This window comes from Castor canadensis, chromosome 6 (assembly GCF_047511655.1).
Source record: "Castor canadensis chromosome 6, mCasCan1.hap1v2, whole genome shotgun sequence".
Lineage (NCBI taxonomy): Eukaryota > Metazoa > Chordata > Mammalia > Rodentia > Castoridae > Castor > Castor canadensis.
The window spans coordinates 15171566-15194118 of NC_133391.1; the positions used below are offsets into that span (position 1 = coordinate 15171566).

A 22553-nucleotide genomic window follows, 5' to 3' on the forward strand; every position below is an offset into this window, starting at 1 on the left:
GGCAAAAAGCAAGATCCCATTTCCAAAATAACCAGAGCAAAAAGGGCTGGAGGTGTAACTCAAGAGTAGAGAACCTGCCTCGTCAATGTGAAACCCTGAGTTCAAAGCCCAGTACCTCCAATAAAAATAACGTCAACTATATTCACCCAAAACACTGTGTGTCAAGGGCATAAAGGAACACTAACCTGAATTCTAAAGTGTCCTGCCTTGCTTGTGTTTCATCAATGAAATAAAACCATTAGTTAAGAGTTGTATTTGTTGCTAGTTCCAGTTTTGTTTTGTTGACTTTTTTTTTTGCAGTGCTGGGGTTTAAACTTGACCTACATACACTTTGAGCCACTCCACAAGCCCTTTTTTGTGGTGGGTTTTTTCAAGATAGGGTCTCATGAACTTTTACCTGGGCTGGCTTCTGAGTAGCTAGGATTACAGGTGTGAGTCCCCAGTGCCCGACTTTGTTGGCTTTTTTTGTGTGTTATTGTTACTGCTTTTCCATAACATAGCATCAAGTCTTCAAATACCTCCCAAGCAGAAATTCTTGCAGAATATGATTTCTCTTGGGGCAATAAAGCGTACATAATTCAACCCTACATTCTAATAATTGTTAAGGTACGTTAATTCTGTATGCCTTATATTTTATAGGAAGATTTGGGAAAATGTTGTTTCTGTCTGGCTGCTTTTAATCCTCACAAAAATCCTGTGGAGTATGTCATCCCCATTTATGGGTTAAAAAGGGAAGCTTCATAACATTAAATCCCTAACCCCCCAAGCATGTGTGGCTGTTAAGTGGGAATTGACCCAGGGTCAGCCCCAGAGTTAATGAGCACTTCCTATGAGTAGGTAAGGCTCTAGGTTCCACTGTCTGTGTGGAGTGGAAGTATGGCTGGTTGGCTGTGGACCTGCTGTGTATAATCACGCAGCCTCTCTTGAGCTTCAGCTTGCCTCTATATTCCATCAGGAAGCATATTCTTCGAGAGCTTTCCCTGCGTGCTGTGTGAGAGAGCAGTGGCATGATACACTGGCTATGAATGCTTTCGTGGGAGGACAGAACTGGGTTCAAGTACCCTCTCTGCCACTGGAAGACTGAAGTTCTCATCTCTAAAATGCAGGGGTTGTAAAACTCCCTTCAGGGCTGTTATTGGGGGCTCTTATACTGTCCGCTGACATTTCTGGGAAAGCCCCTCTGAGATCTTTTTTGTGGGGGATCCCTGCCCTGAAAGAACCATGTTGCAGACAGCTCAAGGCTGTCCTGCTGTCCTGGACCCCATCTTTCCTTTTGCCTGGAGTGGATGCTACCCATTTGGCAGACTTGAAGTAGGTGCCACTTAGCATGGGAGACAGAAGCCCCAGTCAGCACCTCAACCTTGGTGGATGTAAAGAAGAATGATTTGCAGCAGCTCCATTACCTGGGGAAAAAGAACTCAGAGTTACAGGCACTTTAAGAAAGATGCTTTCACTTTGAGTGTTGAAGAAAATAGAACAATTACCTATTGCAGACAAAGTGGATGAAAAAAATACCTCTGTTCCTGCTATCCTGATCATTTAATCTCTTCACATTGATGCTCCCTTCCTGAAGGTGAACTGTCTGTTCTTGCTGGCTGTGCCTTCCCTCCCCAGCCTGGGGCACACGGTGGTCATCTGGGGTTCCCAGCCTGACAAAGAGGCGACCCCTCCCAGGTCTGAAGCTCTTCAGGCAGCCTCAGAAATGAGGAATTAGTGGAGGGAAGGAGCGAGGAGGAATTAGTAGGTCAACAGTCACTGCTGGGCATCATTGGGAGCACTCAGGGTCAGACAAGCTCCAGGGTGATTCTAGGGACAACTGAGGGGCTCCCTCCCTGCCTGGGGAGCAGGACTTGAGCCTGTGAAACCAGCAAAGAATTCTGTTCAGGTAGATCGCCAGCACCTGGCTCCCACACACTTAAAACCAAGAATTGCCTTTTATCTGCTAAAGAATGCATGAGCACCTAATCTAACATCTGTGAAAGCTTCCTGCATGTCAAGTGCTATTGTAAACATCTTTAGGTTTATTATACATACTGATGTGTTTTATTTAATTTATTAACTCAGTTAATGTTGTCTATAACCCTGAGGTAGATACTCAGAAGAGTCCCATTTGGTGCACGATGAAACAGGCCGCGAGGGACTAAATGCTTTGCCAGAGGGTTCACGATCCTATTCGGCAGACCCAGAATTTGAACCTAAGCACTCAGTGTTTTGGTTCCAACTGAATGCCAGCAGGCTGTGTTCCCTGCTTGCCCGGCCTTGGCTTCCTTGAGTGTTAAGCACTCTCCTGATTTCTGGACCAGGCACCAGCTTGAACCTCTGTGGTGCCACCCTGTCTCCCCCTGGGCCGCCAAGCCTCTCATTTGTAGTTTGTCTCACCAAGCACATTTCTAAGCGAGGACGGCTGCTCTGCTTTAAGGACATACAAATGGCTCGCCCTCACCTGTCAAGCATGATCCTTGTATTTTACCAGGCCCATTATGAACGCAATCTTTCTGTCGAAAATTTGCATACCTCCTTTCTTGAAAAGTAATGACAGCAATTTCTTTCCCTCCGCTCCCTTTCTGAGTGTCTCATTTAACGGCACCTGTGAAACCGACAGGCACAGCGATGAGAAGTGAAAGAGAGCAGTTGATTAAATCATCATCAAGTCGGGCCTCAGAAAGTCAATTCTGCTTGCCGTCTGCAATGATATCCTTTTATCTTAAAGTAATGAGCTATGGCACTTTTGCATCGGGTAATGCGATAAGTTCTATTAGCGTGTTCCATTTGCCTCACAAGCAAGGGCAAGTCATTTTAGCTCGCTCATATCACTGCAATCAAAGCAATTGGCTTCCCAGGCAGGGAAGAAAGGGAAAAGGCTCAGGGTGATTTCTATGGATCACAACACAGCAGAAAAAATAGACTCTTGTATTATTTTAACCCATAACATGCTTTTCCTTTTTGCTCATCAGCAAATTTGGGCTTTATTAGCTCACACAGGACTTGAAAATGGACGGGGCTTTAGTTGAAACAGACCCGGGAGTCCAGGCCCCTCCCAAAGCAATAAGCAGCTGTGCCATGGAAAGGGGAAGTTGCCACATTACAGGGGTCACACACAGAATGCAGCCAAGGAAGATAACCAGTGCTGTCTCCCTCCTAGTAACACTGTGGGCTTATAATAAATTCTGCTTCCCACCATCTTCAAAGCCATTTGTAATAGGTCCCCGGGCAGATAGGGATTAATGCTATTGATGACTTAGAATCAGTAAATCAATCACAAAGAGGCAAAGGATCTGTTGCTTAGGCTTAAAAAGAAATCATTTACAAATCGGCCTGCCCTAGGCTGACAGTTCTACCTTTGGACAAGAAACAGTTTTCTGAGTTTGGCAACCAGTAAGGCTTGTGGGCTCAAGGTTTTAAGTAAATTTCATCTTTGAGGCTTAGGTATGTTTACACTTGGTGAAATTTTACTTCCTTTCTTCAGAGGGGAAAAAATGCTGAATGCTCTAAAGATTTGTGTCATACCCACTTCTCCCTTCATTTCCAAGAACCCAACAGTATTTCAATGATCTAAGTGGAAATTTATAGTGTACAGATTATTTTATGAAATATAGTTGGATCTCACAGTGACAAAAGAGGAAAAAAGAAAAAAAATTGAAAATTAATTTGTGAGCTTTAAAACTTCAGGTTTGGACAACTTGAGTTCTGTATTCAGTATATTTGCACTTGTAACCAGTAGTCAGAATGGACCTTCCCTGCATAGCTGGGTTGACAGGTATACACCACCATATCCAGCCATTACTTGAGAAGAGGTCTCATGGACTTTTCTGCCTAGGCTGGCCTTGAACCATGATCTTCCCAATCTCAGCCTCTCAAGTAGCTGGGATTACAGGCATGAGGCAGTATGCCCAGCCTTGAACTTATTTGTTGAATGAAAATGTATGAACATCTGAGAGAGGCTAGGGGCTCTCATCACATTGGTTATTTGAGCTCTGGCCATTTCATACATGTAAAAATACCTGATTCTGAGAACTCCCCGAATAGGAAGACTAGGTCATCTGCACAGAATTCCAGAGGTTTCCGGATGTTGCTGCTTTTCACATCTGTTGAACAACTGAAGATTGGTGGGCTGTAGGTTACTGTTAGAAGGGCTCATCACATGATTGTCAGAGCTTCACACTTTTAAACCATTGTTTGGAACACAAGTCTTTTCATTTTGTCTGAGCTATTTTATTTGATTGGGTAGAGTTACTGTTGAGATAGAGGGAAGGAGTCAATGGCACCCTTTTCCAGTCAGTAAGAAGACCTTAGACCATTTTCAGGATTAAGATGTTCTTTAATATTTGTGCTCACCTGTCAATGACCATTAATTAATAGCTTTAAATTTCACTTAAAGTCCAAAATTAATATGATAGAAATACAGTGATATGAGGGCTTTGTGGATTGACAGATTTTGTGCCATTGGTGGCACAAAACAGCTCCCCATTTTTGTATGCACAAGGGCACATGGGAAGATGGTGGTGGGCATTCTTTAGTTACCATGCCACTTCCTTACTCCTTTAAATAAGGAAATAAATGTCATGTTTTCTGCAGGTGGCTTCTTCTGAAATTGCTTTTAGGTAAGGGATGTCTTTACAGTCTTAGATAAACCGCCTGCCCCAGAGGGGAAGCGATTTGTTTTGTCACTGGCAAAGTTAAATTGTACTTGATGTTAGATGCGGCGGTTTACAAGTTGGGGTTCCCCCTCATTTTCCTCTCATTTCCTTTAGGCACAAAGAAGAATAAAATAACTTTGTTCAGCAGTGGTGTTCTACCCTGACATCTTTGGTGGCGATGATAAATGGATTTGAGATAAGAAATAACTGTTCTAGCAAGGTCCATTGAGCAGAATAGAGTGGTGCCCTCCTCAATGTCATTGTATGTGATATATTCAATGATTGCCACTTTCTGCTTAAGAATGCATTCCATCACGAGGTTCCTAGAATCCCATCTCGTCCCTACAATCTGAATGAGCCAGAGAGGTGTCGCAAACCTCGACATGTTTCTATTTGGACCAGGGTCTTAAAACACACCTATTGAGAGTTTCCACATGAAAATGAGAAATGTTTGCTCTGAAAGAATAAAATCATAATCATATCTGTCTGGAGCCTTTCATTGGAAAATATTTTCTTCTGGGCCCCAACACCAGGTTCTAACAATTTTAACCCTGCCTAGTGTGTTCATACACCCTCCCATCCCATTGTGTTAAGTGGTCCAAACAGTGTTTTCTGCACTTTTCCCTCTGTGGAGTCACCCATCTTCTAAATCATACTTTACTTATGGTACATGGAACCAAACCTGTTGTGAACAGTTCTCAAGAACAATGTTGGTTGACTTATTGGTGTGACTGAGCCCAACTGTGTCCTTCAGCCTGGGAGTTACAGACATGACCCTAGTCACAGGAGCTCCTTCTACTCTGTAGGTGTGAAGACTATTAAGTGCAAAAGTCGTCAGGCCTGAGTGTGGCTGGGGATGGCTGGAGCAAGGATGTGTTAGGGCAAAGTTTCTCAAGATACACGTGCAGACCAGGGCCAGTCTGTGGGCTATGTACCTAGCATGCCATGAGGTTAGCATGGTGGGTGAGAGCAAGCACTGGGAAATTTTAGACTTCCTAAAGGGAGTTCAGTAGCATAAATTTATGTTTTCTAGAAATTGATTATACATACACTTTTTTTTCTTTTTTTTTTTTTTTGCTTTTGGAATGGAGTCCCAATATTACCCAGGTTGTCTCAAACTCATGAGATCAAGCTATCCTCCTAACATGGCCTTCCAAGAAGATAGGACTATAGGTGTGGATTACCATCCTTGGCTTGTCTTTTCTTATATTTTACAAAAGTATTACTCCATAACGTAATGGAAATTAAAGAAAACCAAAGCAAAACCAAGGGGTCTTTCACCGTGGAATATCAAGAGTCACAGGCCTTGGGAGTCATCATCGTCAAATAGAAATTGCTGAAATCCACTGTGGTCCAGAAGGATGTATTAGAAAAGGAAGCCACCACCGAGCCCGGGAAGCAGTCATTAGGCTCTCATAATGGTTACATAAAACCTGAACTGAAGCCGTGACCATGGCCGTGGAGATGGAGAGGACCGGGCAGTGTATGGAGACAAGGAAGTGAGTCTCCTTGGTGAGGGAGGCAAAGGAGATGACTCTTATACAACTGAATGATTAGTACATGGCGATACTGTTTCCAAGGACAGCTAGAGAGGTGCAGAGTCCACCTTTAGCCAGATGCTGAAGTCTAGGGTTTGCTATGCCTCAGAAGGGAGGAGAACTTAACAAACAGACAAAAGCGAGCATCACCATCTGTGTGTGGTCTGAATTGTTTGGATGCCTTAACTCCTTTTATTCCAACCCCCCTGTTTGAAAATGCTGTTATCAGCCACATTCTACAGGTACATAAACTGAGGCACAAGAGTGTTTAAATAACTTTCCCAAAGTCACACAGCTGGCAAATACTGGCACAGAGAGTGTTTAGTCTCTGCATACAAATGGAGATGGGACCAAGGGGCTGTTCAGGGACCCCCTTGGACATCACATAGAGACAGTGGCCACAATGCAACTCTGGAGGCATGAAAACAAAGGCAAGGCTAGGAGAAGAAACTGGGGAAAAGCAATATCCACCAATGTGTGCAGAGGGAAAATTCTAGAATGTTCAGCTGAAACCATCCAAATACATAGCACTGGGGAATTTTTTATTAGATTATGTTACAGTCCATACAGTGGGTTGTAGAGCAGCCATTTTGTAAAGTGACATGCCCAGGCAAATATTACTGACAAAGCCACAATCTTCCTGGCTTTCACATGTTACATGAAAACCAAAGCAAGTTACAAAATGTTAGGGATTCATTTTTATCTCTTCAAATGAATTGTGTACGTTCTTTAACATATGGCTGCATTAGCAGTGTTTACCCAACTTTATGGACAACTTTAAAAACCATATCCAGTAAATAAATATGTATTTTTAAAGTGGGGGAAAGCTGGGTGGATGGTTGGTGGTTTGGAGTGAAAGGGCTGGGACTTGGCTGGGAAGAGGTAGTGTTTGCAGCCATTCACCTCTGCAAAGCAGGTGGCTGTGGAGTTCAGCAGATGTAGCTGTGTTGATGTGGCTGGTCTCCTTGGGAACCAGCCTGGCTTGGACTGTGATGTCCTCTTTTCAAGTGACCAAGACTCCTTCCCTGGCAGCAGTGAAGGCAGCAGTTGTTCTTTTGCATTTCTTGCTTTTGTGATGGAGGAAAATATCTTCAGTTTCTCACGGTGGGCTTTGAGATGGTGACTCAAAGATGGTGTCTTGGACACACACCCCCCCCAAGCTAGTGTGCAACTTATTAGCTAATAAACTGAGGCGGGACTGTGTACAGATGTGTACCATGGTTCAGTCAGCCTGCACCCGCTTCTGCACAAGACACCCCACTTTCATCCCGGGCCTGGAGTAGAGTCCATCTGAATCAGGAGATGGCTCTGCGTGAACTCTTGGAAGCAGGAACGGGGGTCCAGGGAGGAATACACACTTGTTCTTTTCGCCCTCGAAACCAAGGCTCATCTGGCCAAAAGCCGCAGCGTGTTGAACTCAAGGTGTGAAAGCCATGCAGTGTTTGGAATGGGAACTGGAGATCATGAATCCTCCCCATCCCGACTCTGTAAAACAGCCTCCCTTTTTCAGAAAGCAGGCCCATAAACTGCTGCCAGCGAAGCAGAAAGCCTCCTCAGGACCGTGGCTGGCCTTCCGTCTGGCTGTCAACAGACCCCCTTTATGAGGGGAATAGACCTCTTGTCTGTGTGCAGCTTCTGGCTTTTTACAGAGTGTGCGCTTGGAGCCAGGCGAGGCAAACGCTCGGCGCTGTTTGCCGAGTGCATTTATTGCCTTTGCATAATTTATGAGCTGGAGGGCTGACCATCATTCGTCTCTGCCAGGGGCTGGCACTCCAGGCTCCAGAGAGCAGAGCTGTAAATTGGATGGTGCGCTCCTGCTGAGCTGCCGACGAAGTCCTCGGGTCAGTATGGGAATTTAATACCAGAAATGGAAGCGTTTGCTCCGCACGCCATGTGGGCCCCAGAGCAGCCCAGGCTGTTTTGGCAGCCTTGGCGCTGGCCTGGGGAGGAGCCGTCAGTCACCCGGCCCTGTTGTGTGGGGAGGCCCAGCGTCTGTAATCGGCTTGGCACCCGTGCCACTTCCATAATGGATAGCAGTAGGCCTCGGCACTACACCATATGCTTAGCTCTGGAGACAAGGCGCTTCTGGGTATATCAGTAATCACTCGATGCAGAATTAAGTGGACCTTGAAATTAGAACTGGACCGCTGGAAAGCAGGGGGCTTAACACTTCGATGGAAATCACCGTGCCCCGGGACACACTGCTGTGAGGACAGGGGCGGGCCTCCCATGCTTCCCTGCGTCCTCCCTGTGCATGCACCCTTGGGGATGTGGGCAGATGCCACGCCACCCTCATCAGCTGTCACCAACTACCTCACAAGAAGAGTTGTGCACTGCTGCTCAGTGTCTGATAACCCTGAGGCATGAAGGAGGGCAGGTTGAGGGGAGAGAAGGAGAAAATGACAGTGCACTATGGAACTTCCTAGATGACTGTGGTGTAGATGCTTAGTGTAGACAAAGAAGTCTCCAGGTTGTGTCTCACAACAGCAGGTGTCCCTTTGGATGGGCTTTTGTTGCCTTTCTTTGAAAACACTCTAATAGTAGCAATAAACAATAAGATGGTTTTCTGAACAAAAAAGGTGAAGCAGGCCACTCTGAGATGGGTTCAGTGGCTTGCTGTGTCAGACCTTTCTTAGTTTTGTACTTAGACTTTTTACCACATTTTTGCAAGATGGCTGCTGCAGATCCGGACATCACATTCTTATCACATCTCATTTTCTTCTCCTTTCATTGAAAAGAGGTGGTTTTTTTTTTCCCCTAGAACCTTCCATAGACTTCAAATCTCATTGACCAAAAGGAGGTCTTAGCCATCCTTAGCTGTAAGAAAAATTAGGGAAAGAGAACATTTGTCTTTTCAACCCCAAAGTCTGGGAAAGATACAGACTCAGAAGAAGGAAGTTGTAAATGGCTGTGGGTTTCATCCAGCAGTGGCTTCCCTACAAGCAGATTTATTTCCCATGTCTGTTCAGAGCTACGTCAACTCCCAAGTCCAGGTGGCCACAGTAAAAACCTTGGCATCATCCTAGGCTTGTCCCACATCCATGCGTTACCAAGTCCTGCTGGTTCTCCCTGCAGAATTGCTGTGCCATCTGCTTCCCCACTCGCAAACCAGTGCCATGCTGGTGCACTGTCATGGCTGCCTACTCCTCTTCCTGGCTGTCTCCTTCCCCCGTGTGCATCCGTGCTCTCCGCCACCCACCAAGAGTCGTCTGGATACATTGCCACTCTGACCATGCCTCCCCTCTCAGTATTTGTGCCATGGTTTATGTCACAGCTGAACTGCAGTTACTTGAAGGCTGGTCTTAGGTGATCCTCTGTGTAGCTCACAGCACCTTCTCCAGGGCTGTGTGTGATAAGTGTGTGTAATTATCCACTGAGCATTTGCTCTAATACAATATCATTTAACGAAGCATGCTTTGGTTGTTTTATTGTTGTTGTTTTGGTGGAACTGAGGTTTGAACTCAGGGCTTCATGCTTGCTAGGTAGGTATTCTACTGCTTGAGCCATAACTCCAGTCCTTTTTGCTCTGGTTATTTTGGAGATGGGGTCTCACTTTTTGCCCAGGCCATCATTTCCTGATGTAGCTGAGATGACAGGCACACACACACCATCATGTCCTATTGAGATGGGGTCTCCCAATCTTCTTTTGCCCCTGCAGTCCTCCTGATCTCAGCTTCTTGAATAGCTTAAGATGACAGGCACATCCCAGCTATTGATTCAAATGGGATCTCACAAAGTGTTGCCCAGAGTGGCCTCAGACCATAATCCTCCTGACCTCAGCCTCCTAAGTAACTAGGATTACAGATGTGAGCCACTAGTGCCTGGCTTCTTTTTGGTTGTTAGAGACAAGATCTCACAATGAAACCTAAGCTGGCCTCGAACTCACTATGTTGCCCAGGGTGGCCTCAAGCTTTGATCTTGCTGCCACAGCTCCTGAGTGCTGGAATTACAGGTGTGAACCACACACCCAGCATCAAAGCAGTCTGGATTTTTAAAAGAATTGGTGCTGGTTTTCTCCCTTTGCTTCTGAGGACTCCAAAGCTTTGAGTTCATTATTCTCTGGTTATCCCAAACCCAGATCAGCAGTTGGCACTGGGACCTTGTAGGTACAGTGTGAGTTTATTACCTTAAATTATTTTTTCCATTCGACCGTACCATTCATTCATTACCCCACCTCTTATCTTTGGCGTGTTTTGGTCAGAATGTTCCTTCTGTTCTCAGGCATCACAGGTGGCAAGCCTTGTTTCCATCAAGGCCCAAGAGAAAGCATGCACTACTCAGAGGTTTCTGTCTCTCCTTAAGAAAGGCACCAGGAGAGTCTCGGCCATTTGCAAAAGCTGAAGGCAGGGGGTCTTTGGCTCTGGATCCCAAGAAAGGATCTCGGTTCCCCTTCACTCCATGGCAGGGTCGGCTCCTACACTGACACCCCTGTGCTCTGCAGTGGACCCACTCACATGGTGACAGAGTGGGTCACCTCACTACCCTAACCATGTAAAGAGCCACAGGGCACAGGCATCAGGACAGCTGGTGGCTTCTGAACAGCCCTTCCCTCTGGTTCTGTCCACTAGCAATGGAGCCACAGAAACTTCCTAGTTCAGACAACTTCCTCTTTCCTTGACTTGTCTTGCTCTTTGGGGGAGGAGGGGTCTTCAAAATCACAAAAGCACAGTGATTGCCCTAACCTTCATTCTCTTGTCTTCATTTCAGTGTGACAGTGACAGCGATCAGGAAGAGAAGGTAAGACCCCGTCATGGCGGGCACAGTACACAGCACACTGCACATTGTAGTCCTACAGGCTGCCACAGGGTGGGCTCCAGCTTCATGCCAACAGTACTACTTCTCATCCAAAGGCGGGCATTACTCACACGGTGACACCTCCTGAGATAAGATGTCGCATGCTGGATTTGTGAGATGCGCTTCTCTCAAAACAGGCCCTTTAAAGCTGCATTTATGCGACACTGAGTTCTCACTTTATGAAAGTTGATTCATAGACCCAAACACAATTTTAAAGAGGAAATTATTTCTTAATCCATGGTGGGAACGTTAAACTTGCTAGTGTTTATTTATTTTGTCACATCTGCCTTCCTCCTCTTTTCTGTACACCTTGGTCTTCTTAGTAGAAATGTCAACAGTGTGTGTCTAGAGTCTCCTCACAGGGTGGGGTGATGGGTCCAGGTGGGGGATCCTGTCTTCTGTGGGTGGGGGGCAGTTCTTCCAGCAGGTGCACCTTGTATCTCAAGGCTGGCGGCTCAGCCTCTGTGCATCCAGCACACCAAGGATGAGAAGAGTTGCTCAGAACTGAGCTCCAGAAGACTGGATCCAGACTGGTAAAGTGAGCCTGAGCCTGAGGCCAAGGGCTGTGTCTTTGGTTTCTCTCTAGCTGTCCCAATCTGCCAACCAAATTTCTTCCCATCCGAACTGATGCTTTATGGTTTTAAAAACACTTACTCGAATATCAAGGTTTCCATATTGCTTAGCACCAAAATAATGGCTGATCCTCCCTCCCCCCGACGTGTGGTCTGAGCCAGGCCTGGCCTTTGACTTTCACCTCCTCTGTGTGGAGTCCTGCAGTTGGTATTTAGTGAGCCCTTTCCACATGCCACCAGGCATTTCCCCTCCTTCTCTCCTGCCAGCCTCCAGGAGAGGTCTAAAAACTCCTGCTCTGCGCCGTCGTTAATTTGAATTCAGCATATGAGGCCCGTTATAAAATGCAAGACATCATCATTTGAGCAGGTCAAGCATATTCAGATGAAGACAAATGGTGCTTATTTGATTTCCTTAAAATCAGGAAATGAAAAAAGTGCTCTCTGGAGAAATCATGTTCTGCCTGACTTAGATGATAGACCAATGCATGTCCCCCTGATAAGAACAGGCTCTCGCCTTGAGGTTTTTATCTCTGAAGGACGCCCAGGACTGTCAGCTTGCTGACATGTGCATTAGCCATGTCATTTTAAACAAAGTGACCTATGGAAGGGTGTACTGTGCTGTGACATGGTAATGGGCTGTTGGATGACAGCGAAAGTACACACTGGGAAGGGGGCTGTGGATTATTCTTTTGTTTAACTGACAAGTAGGAGCTGCCTGCTTCCAGCCCTGGGAGTCTTAGCTCCTTGGAAGTGGGACCCCTGAGGTCTTGGGTGGCAGTGTGAGTGGGTGGTGAGGATGCGTGGCCAGCGGCAGTCGTTCAGCCTTTATGACGTGGTCACATTGGCACGTGCCAGTAATCATCCAACTGGCCGTGGGGAAGGGATGGGGCCTTCTGGCCATTCCCAGGTTATACATGTGATCCCACTTTCCATGTCTGTGGTCCTTCTCCAGTGGGGATGGGCTTTCCTTAGGGTTTTACCAATGAGCAGACCTCCTCCTCCAAAAGGAAATGTGAGTTTCAGAAGCATCACCGAAGTCAGTGGTAGGAGAAGGTGGTACAAATGCACATTTGAATTCCTAGTAAGCATCTGGATCAGGAGGCTCAGTCTCACCTATATACCCAAATTCCTGGGTAGCTGCCCTACCCTGGACCTCAACCCAGGTGAAGTCCCTGGGGTACATTTGCTACCTCAAGAGTCCCTGAGGACGTCTGCCACCACTGGTCTAGATGATCACCTATCTCCAGGAATTTCTAGCATTAAGCCACTTACAGATGTTGTAGGGATCAGGGCCCAAGGTGCTTCCTGTGTGCCTGGGCGAGTACCTCAACTGGCTCTTTCATGAATCTCTGAGTCACTGTGCCCACTTTCCTTCTGAGGACAAGAAGAAGCAGGACTTCAGGATGATGGGTGGAAAGGTAGCCCACAACCACCACTCAATTTAAGGTGACTTCAGGCCAATGATAGAGAATAAATAGGTGCTTACAGACAAGTCCAAGAGAGAGGTGGGGCCTCAGGAGTGCTCTCTCCTGCACATCCTGCTTCCTGCCTAGGCCCTGGTTGTTTGTCCTTTGGACTTGGTGGTACAACAGGATTAACTGGGAGCCACACCACACCAGTGCTCTCCTCCTGTATGTGTGTCTCCAGAGGTCTCTGAGCAGGAGCAGTTGGGGCTCTATAATTGCAGCCAGACCTTCTTGGCCCTGTAGTTAAGTCTGTCAGCCTTCCCCTTTTGGACCGAGATTATCTGATGTTTACCGCCGACCTGAGCTCCATCCTCCCAGGCTTTACTCCATGGGAACCAAGCCCTGCCGCCTGCTCTGTGGAGGGCCCCTTGCTGTGCCCCTCAGAGCCCCAGCGCCCCCCACGGCTGCCTTCATGTGCTGCTTGGAGGATTCGCATTCAAATCTGAATTGCTAATGGCAGCATCGATGCCACTCAGTGTCCTGGGATCCCACCAGGAATGCTGTTGGAGGCAAAAGTGAGACTTGTCGGGGACCCACTGGGATTTCTCTCCGGAAGACCTGTCATCCTCTTACTCCGTGGGGATCCGCAGAACTGCCGGTCTAAAATTAGGGTACTGTATTTCACACAGCTGACTGAATTAAGATAAACTCTGCTTTCCTTTGATACGAAGCTGTAATTTATAAAATGATACCCTTACTAATTAATGTGGAAGTGACTGGGAAAGGGCTAAAAAACCCGACATTCCCCTGCACGCAGGAAGCAGGCTGTGCGTGGAATGGCTTTGATGAGACGGAGCAGAGCGCCTCCCTTCTCCCCCCTCCCGCCACACGAACACATTTCCCATTAATGTCAGGGAACCCAGAGGACTATTGTGAAGAGCAAAAATTGGGTGGGGAATTAGAAAAGGCTGTGAACACTGTGTCTCAGATGTGACGATTGTACTTCATTGTACTTAGAGCAAGAACAGGCACCGCTTGGCACCATGATCACCCAAATTAAACAATTATCCCAGGCCCCCACTCAAAGCAAATTGATATCCCAAGAACAAAGGGGTGTCATGCATATTTCCAATATTTACCCTCTATTTTCTTTTGTTTCTTCATTTTCTCTACCACTGGAGCACCCCAGCATTGCGAGCAATACCTCTGTTTGGTTATGAAGTTGATGTAGACATTTAAAGTGATCCTTCTCCATCCCTCCATCCACCTCTTCCTTTTTATCTTGATGCCCAGTGACAGTGACAGTGAAGACATGTTGTCCAGTGGTCAGGCTCTTGGGACTTGCAGTCTAATGGCCCAGGCTTTATTCTGACTGTCCCTTGTTGATGTGGACAAGCCTTAGTCTTCTCATCTTTGAAATGGGGATGACATACCCCAACCCATATTCTTGTGATGATTGAGTGAAAGCATCTGCCTCAATACTCAGGAGTTAATTCCCATTTATTTTATACTTAAGGCAAAGTGAGAGAGAATTGCCTGGAAGAGGAGGGCTGTCATCCTTCAGTCCTGTTGGAACTTGGGCCTCAGTCTTCCTCCCCAAGGGTCAGTCTCCCCTATGTGGGCTGTGTGGAAGTGCTGGTCAACCTTGAAGGGTGCCTCAAATGATGTCTTTTAACCCCTTATCCAAATGCCGTCTTCCCCTGAGTATAACCCAGAGCAGAGGGCAAGTGTGCCATCCTGGAAGGCCAGATGGTGCTGGAGTGGACTGCACAGCCCCTGTCCCACCAGCGCCAGTGCCCAAATGCTAGTCACTGCTGGTTCACAGGCTCTGAGTCAGGACTGGGGTAAGATTTCAGTACACAAATGGCTCTAAGACTCACTGCCTTGTAACAGATGCCAGAGAGAAATTTTTCTTGCCCATGTTTAATGCTTCTGAAATTTTTGCCACTTAGTAGAAGAACTTGGAGCTTTAGAGTGTGGCACATGTACACGTGTCTGTAGACACCTTGTGTAGACATGTATGTAGTACATATGTGCAGTCTTACAGACATGAGCATCCCCTCATGTCTGACCACAGGCTGACCACCCAGTGATGGCCACTGGCTTTTGGGCTTTGCTCACCGGTACCAGGACAGCCTCCCAGGACTGGCTAGTTTCAAATGCCTTGCCACTAGTAGTCCATCTCACCCTTTTCTCCACCTCCCCCGCACTTACAGTGCATTCTTACATTTAATTTATGGTAAAATGTGTTGTTTGACTATGTCACATTCACTTGTGTAGGAAGAGAACAGCTTCTAAGAAAAGCAGTAAAAAATAAAAAATTAAAAACCAGTAGGGGCTGATATTCCTAATATACCACAAACCACAAGGAAGGATCAGAAACTGCTGAGGTGTTACACTGGAGACCAGACATGTGGCTTGTGCTTACAATGGAAGAGTCCCATCCCTTGACTGGCCATGGTTCACACTTGGTGAAGTTTGTGCAACCCTCAGCAACATTCCAGAAGGCCTAACTGTTGCTTCTGGAACCCCCATCCTTGGTTTGGAAGTAAGACACATTCAGATCAGGAGACAGTTTAGAGGTGCTGTCCTGTTCTGTAGCCCAGAAAATGAATCTTGTCCACTGTTCCAATTTCACGGTAGCAAAACAAACAGTCATCACCCAGAAGAGAGGGAACTTTGATTCTTGTCTTTATGTCCCCTAGTACTTTGGGGAGGACTTGACAGAAATTAAGTGCTGAGGATTTTGCTAAACTTCCTTTTCCCTTCCTGGGTATCTCCAACTTGGAGAAGATAAATGAACCAAGTTCAAAGGCCTGGTACTCAAAGCCAAGTGCACCTCATCAATTCCAGTGTCTCTTTTGTGGGCTGCAACAAATGTGTGGTCTTTTCCTCAGGCTTCAATATTTCTTTTACAGTTAAAGTTTCTCATCAAACATTTCTAAGCCATTATAAATGCCCTAGCTTTGGGGGGCAAATTTTCCAGTTCTTGGCTAAGTTTCAAGATCTTTGGATTTGGATGCCTGACTTCCCTGATACTCGTCCACTCCACCTTTCTCACCCCTCCAAAACTATGTCTGGGTTAAAGTGACATTTTATTGTTCTTCCCACATCATCATATTTCATCAGATCCATCCAAAATTCCTGCTGGTCCCATCCTTGGATTAAGTTTCCACTGCAAATTATTTAAAATCCTGAATCCCATTAAGTTTTCTTTTTTATATCATAGCATTTTCAGGCCAAACTAAAAATCACATCACTCCTACTGAATTATGTGTGAACAATAATTTGTCCATTATACATGATATGTCTACAATATGCATTAAAAAGACAAGTTATAAATACACAGATCTTTTTTAAATTAAAAACAGGACAACAAATACAATCGCTAGAATTACTGTAAATCTGTCAGACATCTTCAGCTAATGTTTTGATTATTGGAATGGCGAGAAGAGTAGAATACCTAGACCGGTATTCTCTCTGTTTGTCGTTGTTGGTGGGCGGTGGAGAGGGACACTCAGAAGTTGCTAATTTCTCATACCCAGCTGTGTGGCCTTGGGCAAGTTCACCATTAGCATTGAGTCTTCACATAGTCTATGAAATGAAGCTGGAGTCAGTGCTCTAGCATTGACTATCCTGATTTTTACATACCTCACCCCAACACATGCAGATCCCAGAGGAAATCAAGGTGTGACTGTATCTTCCCTTTGCCAAAGTGGGAACAAGATTCTGTAAGAATTATCTCCATTTTTAATCTCTCTTGAGTTCCTAAGAGAGAACGGGCATGCGTACTTGCGTGGTGATTCTTTCAGGTCACTGAAGGCAACTTGTCCATGGGCCTGATGTCTGAACACATTCATTACCTGTTTTTTTGATTCATTCAGTCAGTCATACATATCCACTCACTTATTTGTTCCCAAGTACCTACTGATAAACTGACATGAGCTTGAAGTTGCTTGACTCTGTTGGGCCTGTCAGCATATACCTGTCAATAGGCAGCAATTAGTTTAATCTCTGTTCTTCAACTACTGTGGGTATTTGGGAAAGCGTGGGAATAAGTAAAGAGCTAGCTTCTATAATGTGTTTCCAGCACTCCCATGATTGGGAATAGGTATTGTTCAACCTATAAAAGGAATTCTGGAAACATCTGTGGTGAGTGCAGGATTCTAAATCCCTGGAGAAAAAGCCAAACCACTTTCTCTTAGATCATTTCCTTGGTTTTTGTGGCTTGCTTGCACAACCAAAGAGGAGTTGGTGGAGGTAATGGCTGTCAGCCTGATGAAGTGACTGCAGACACCAAAGGCATTTGTACTGGTGCTACCTTTCCCAACAGGGCCATGCTCCAGCTTCAGATGAAAGCCTGCACTACTTTGTGTTTGTCAGAAGTCTTTTGTTATTCTTTCTAGGGTTGGAGGGTGTCCTGTGCTCATTGAAGACATTGTGATTTCTTCTTGGTCATACCTGTGTGTGTGTGTGTGTGTGTGTGTGTGTGTGTGTGTGTGTGTGTGTGTGTGCCTGAGTTAATCCCCCTTGACAACTTCTAGACAGCAAGATAGTTACAATTACTCCACATAACTGTGCCATTCTAGTGTGGTAAAGATAATAAAGTATCGGTATCAGGATGTGTTATTAATTAGCTGAACTTTATACTTTAAAGAAGTCTCCCAAATCAGTAGATTAATGGACTTTTTCTTCTTTTCTTTTCATTAATGTTATAGCTAAGAAGGTTACATTGGCACCTGTGTGTACATCCCCAAGCTATGCCAAGAAGCTCAACCAAAGGTGCACACCACCATCCTTGGCTTGTTTTTAATTACATTTTAGAAAATGTTACTCCATAATGTATTAGAAATTACAGAAAACCAAAGCAAACCAAAGCAGTCCTTCATGGCAGAATGCTTTTGAAGTACTGGGGAGGGAGGCAGGTGTGGAAACAATATCAAGGGTCATAGGCCTTAGGCAGTGTTATTGTCAAATAGAAGTGCTAGCTGTAGACCTGCGTGACATCATCAGTTACTTGAAGAACAGCCAGAAGCAGCTTATTCCATTACTGTTCCAAACAAGCCTTGACTGGTGATCTGCTGAGTATGTGATGTCGATGGAGGCAGAGAAATGGAGTACAGGTACTCCTGGGGACTTTCGGTGGGTTTTTCACCCCCTAGTTTCTTGGCCTGAAAATGTAGATGCGACTAATTTCTTGGGGGCAATGACAAAATAAGATTAGGGTCAGTCAGAGTACCTAAATAATAAGAAGAAACATGACTTAGCAATGAAGAGTACATTGTATTCAAGACACTTTCACAAATGCCATTTTAGACATCTTGAAGAATTTATTATGAGGAGCTAGACATATCTCATAGGTGGCATTTTTCATCACCAACAGTGCGCGCAACTCTTCAGTCCTTTCAAGGACTTTATCTTCTCAAGCATGTGTCACCATCTCACAGACTCAGAAAGGGAAACTGAAGTGATGGTGGTGAGAGTCCAGCATGTCTTAAGATACCCAGACCTAGTCCCGTGTTCTGTGTCACACTGCTTCCCTGTATATCCAGATGAGTTGGTGTGGCAGACAGGTTTTTGGCACTGTAACAAAATAAATTCCTGAGAAAAACAACTTAAAGGAGGAAAGATTTATTTTCTGTGGCCCATCACTTTGAATGTGTGACGAGGCAGAATGCCATGGTGGGGAACACATGCAAAGCTACTCACTTCATGGTAGCCAGGAAGCAGAGAGAGAGAAGAAAAAGGGCCAAACATGGCAATTTCTCAGTAAAAAGTGAGTGAATTAAATTTGGTCCATTGACAACTTAGATGTACAGGCCCTTCTGAGGTCTGACTTTTTTTAATCCAGGAAACAATTATCCAAGGGAAGAGCTATATACAAGCTCTACATATATATTTTGACACTTAAATGTGAGTGACTGCCTTGTGGGCCACCATGTCTAACAAGGGGTGCAGGCCACACCTGCCGTATTTGGTCACGGAAGTCAGTCTGCTTTTAAGCGTATATATGTGTGTGTTGAGACATTTAATATTTTATTAAATAATAGGTTCCCAGTAAGTACCCTGCACTTACCATGTACCTGACACACAGTAAGTGCCATATGAATATTGGCGCAATACCTAGACGTTCGTTTGTTGACTATCTGTATCCCAGAAAGGAAGAGGAACTTGCCTTCCTAGGAGCCCAGGTAGTCTGAAAAAGAGCTGAAGCTGGGGCAGGGGAATTTCTTAGCTTCAGGTCCAGCATCTTGTCCCCCTTGGGGTTTCTCCATGCTTTTCCTGCTAGGACCAGCTCACCTTTGCAGAGAATCTCTGCATGCACTGAGGCCACTGAGCCTTTTCCTCCCTGGCAGCAAAGGCTGCATGGACGTGCCTGCAGCCAGGTGGTAGTAAATATCGAGGCAGCCATGTCCATGGTAAAGATTATGTATTTGCCACCAAGGGGACAATACAGTGTTTATCGGCTGGAGTGTGTGCTGGCTGAGCTGATTACCACACAGCACTCTGTCAGCCAATGATTTGTCCTGTCCTTTATCATCTGTGTCACTCAGCAGTGTGCTGGTGAAAGGAACAGATCACCCCCTTCCCTTTTTTTTGTACCCATTTCGTGTAGAAAATTTGTATTTACTTTGGGAGTGTAATTTGTTCCTCATGGCTAATGTGACCCTGAGCGGAGCTGGATCATGGGTTAGTTGAAGTGATATTTTTTGCTAATGGTAGTCGTACATCATTGCTGTCAGCTCGGGTTAGGAGGCAAGCACATTACAGCTCCATTTTACCTCTGCAGGCATCTGGGATTATTTGCCATAACCGAGTATGACATGACCGCACTACAGAGTACATTAAAATTTTACTGGCTGCTCAGGCAGGCTCCGGCTCCAGTGTGTGCTTCAGGCAGGCGGTCTGATGGGAGCCCATGGCTCCAACATCTTGCTCAGAGGTGGCACATGCTGAGTGTGGCCTAACCTGGGGCTGCTGTCCTCTTGCCCTGAGATGGGGGTCAAGACTAGACTTTGTGGGGTCCAGCCTGCAGGTGTGTGTGTCTCCGGATACTTCAGACCAGCATGTGACAGCTGCCTTGTACAGAGCTGTAGGGGCTGACCACTGTGACCACTGCAGGATGCTCTCTCCTCTGCATCAGCCTTTAGGGCAAGAAGGGAATTGCTACTTTTCCTTGGAGAGCCCAGGAAAAGCACAAGTTGCCACCAAGCCTTCGACAGATTTGCATCACTCTTGTCTGCCTGTGGTAGGACCTAAGGAAGCAAGTGTCCTTGGTATGGCAAAATCCATGCTCTCCGTCAGCTGGACATAACCCCAGCTAGAGGTATCTACAAAAACGCCACCTATATATACAGTGCTCACACCCACCCACCCAATGAAGGGTGGATATGACTGCCCCATTTTACTTACAAGGAAACTGAAGTTCACCCAGGTTCTGTAACTTAAGTCAGAATTGTGGAAGAAGTGGATTTCTGACTTCAAAGTCTACCAGATTTCTAGTGTTCCATACTACCTGGAGGTGAAAATGACTAGCACGTATATTGCCTTGTTTAATTGATACTATAATCGTTGTAGGTAGGTGCTGATGTTATCCAGTTTTCAGAGGAGAAACTGGGCCACAGAGGCCTTAGGTGACACGCAGCTCGAGGTTTAAACCCACGTTGCCTGGCTTTAGAGACAGGATTCTCCCTCATGCCATGTTCCAGTAAGTGTGAGCACTGACAGGAAAAGACCTGGGAGAATAGTAACATGTTGGAATAAAAGGGCATGTTCAGAGAGCATTTTATCACTTTTAGTTGTAACTCAACTACCATCCAACTAAGTAGCGCTCAGAAAGATGTTCTGTGATGAGCCTTAACTAAGTAATAAGCGCCATTTGCAGCAGCATGCTACTTGCTTGCAAAGGGGGCTTCTGAGGCGCTGGAAAGGCATTTATTTTGATAGGTTAAGACTAAGCCGTCATGGGCAAAATGCTTTATTTATTGTTTTATTGCTTAACATCCTTTGTGATTCTTATTGAAAAAGAACTCAAACTTACATCAAGTCACGTTCTAGGTTGTCTCCTAGTTGTGAGTGGGATTTGGATCAGGACCCACAACTGCCAGATGAAACAAAAGGATCACAAAGCCCATACTGGTGGGTTTTGGGTGCTGGACATTGAACTGTGCACAGGTGGCAGTGGTGTGTGCATTATCTTTTGTTCTGCCTGGATGTCCTCCTTCCATCTCTTTAGCCACCTTGTCTTCCCCTCTTCCAAGTTTGAGGTGTTTCCCTCCTAGATATAAGGACAGGCCACTCTCATCATTGACCGTGTATATGGTAGGGTGGTGACTCCTGAAGTTATTAAGTCAACCATACATAAAATAAGTTATTCCTCCTACCTGCAGGCAATTTTTAAGGTGTAGCAACAGAAGAGCCATAGACAGGGATGGCTTTTCTCATTGAGAAACGAGCTAAGTTAAGCATGCTAAGACCCAGACTCTCAGCCCCTCTCCTGCCTTGGGCTCACAGCACACACATTGATCTCCTGTGCCACAGATCTGCGGGATTGGCCTGGGTTTCTCCTCTGGTTGTAGATCCAGTCACTCAAGTAGTAAAGGACTAGAACAGAAGTATGGATTCAGTCACAGAACAGCAGTTACCCCTCTCCATAGTCTGTTTAGCATACAGCAGGATTTTTAAATAATGCATTCCCTAGAGAAAGCCCAACAATTTACGTGGATTATTTTCTTTATTTACATAAGGTTCCCTTTGTCCTCGCACCCCATTCTGGATATCTGTTGAGTGCAGGTAAGCCTACTTGTCAAAGCATAGACATCAAAAACCTTAGTTTATTCAACTAACCAAAACCAAGCCATTACTCATATTAAGGGAATTCACCAACCTTCTGTAGACAGATAAATGTTAAGTGACCTCTTAAAACAAAGAATCTTCATGAATCATTAGGTCATTTTCAAACTCCTAAGTTTGTTTTGTTGTTTTTTGTTTTTGTTTTGTTTCTTACAGTACTGTGAATTGAATCCAGGGCCTCATGGATGCTAGCCAAGTGATCTACCGCTAGAGCTATACTTCCAGCTCAAAATTTTTGGCTTTATTTTCTTTAAAATATTTTGTTGTTTCAAGTAACCTAAACTCAGACCAACAAATAAAGAAATGTATGGACTTTTGAAATTCAAGTAACTTTAAAATAACCAGCAGAAAGGCAGAGATATACAGCCAGACCTCAGAAGCGCTGAATGGAGTCAGTGCCCTCCATGTCTCATCCCCACTGCTCTTTGCCTGTCTACTTTACCAATGATTTTTTCTGAGACTTAGTTTCTCCTTTTGGTGGAAACTGTGACCCATCCACATTTCAGCTTCAGCCAGTAGAAGAGAGACTCTCCTTTGCCACTGTAGTCGCCAAGATCCAAGGAAAGGATTCCAGCTGGCAAAGGTGAATCAGATGCCAAGGGTGGGCTCTCCAGAAAAGACTGGGTTGGACTGGTTTGAGTTATCTACTCGTGCCTGAATCTGTCATTTGTGGGTAGAAGGTCCTGCCATATTGTCGACAAGAGCCACTCTGAAGGTACCTCTGTTCTTGGTGGTAGACTTGGTAGAGAGCCC

General features: G+C 45.5%; 1 protein-coding gene across 1 annotated transcript in view; it reads left to right on the forward strand.

Annotated features, from left to right (window-relative positions):
• The window catches only part of Auts2 (activator of transcription and developmental regulator AUTS2), a 1074506-nt gene that overhangs the window by 753392 nt on the left and 298561 nt on the right, over positions 1-22553 (forward strand). Inside the window, exon 5 of the mRNA XM_074075763.1 lies at positions 10883-10912. Within this exon, the coding sequence (XP_073931864.1) occupies positions 10883-10912 (30 nt within the window). The remainder of the gene's footprint in view (positions 1-10882; positions 10913-22553) is intronic.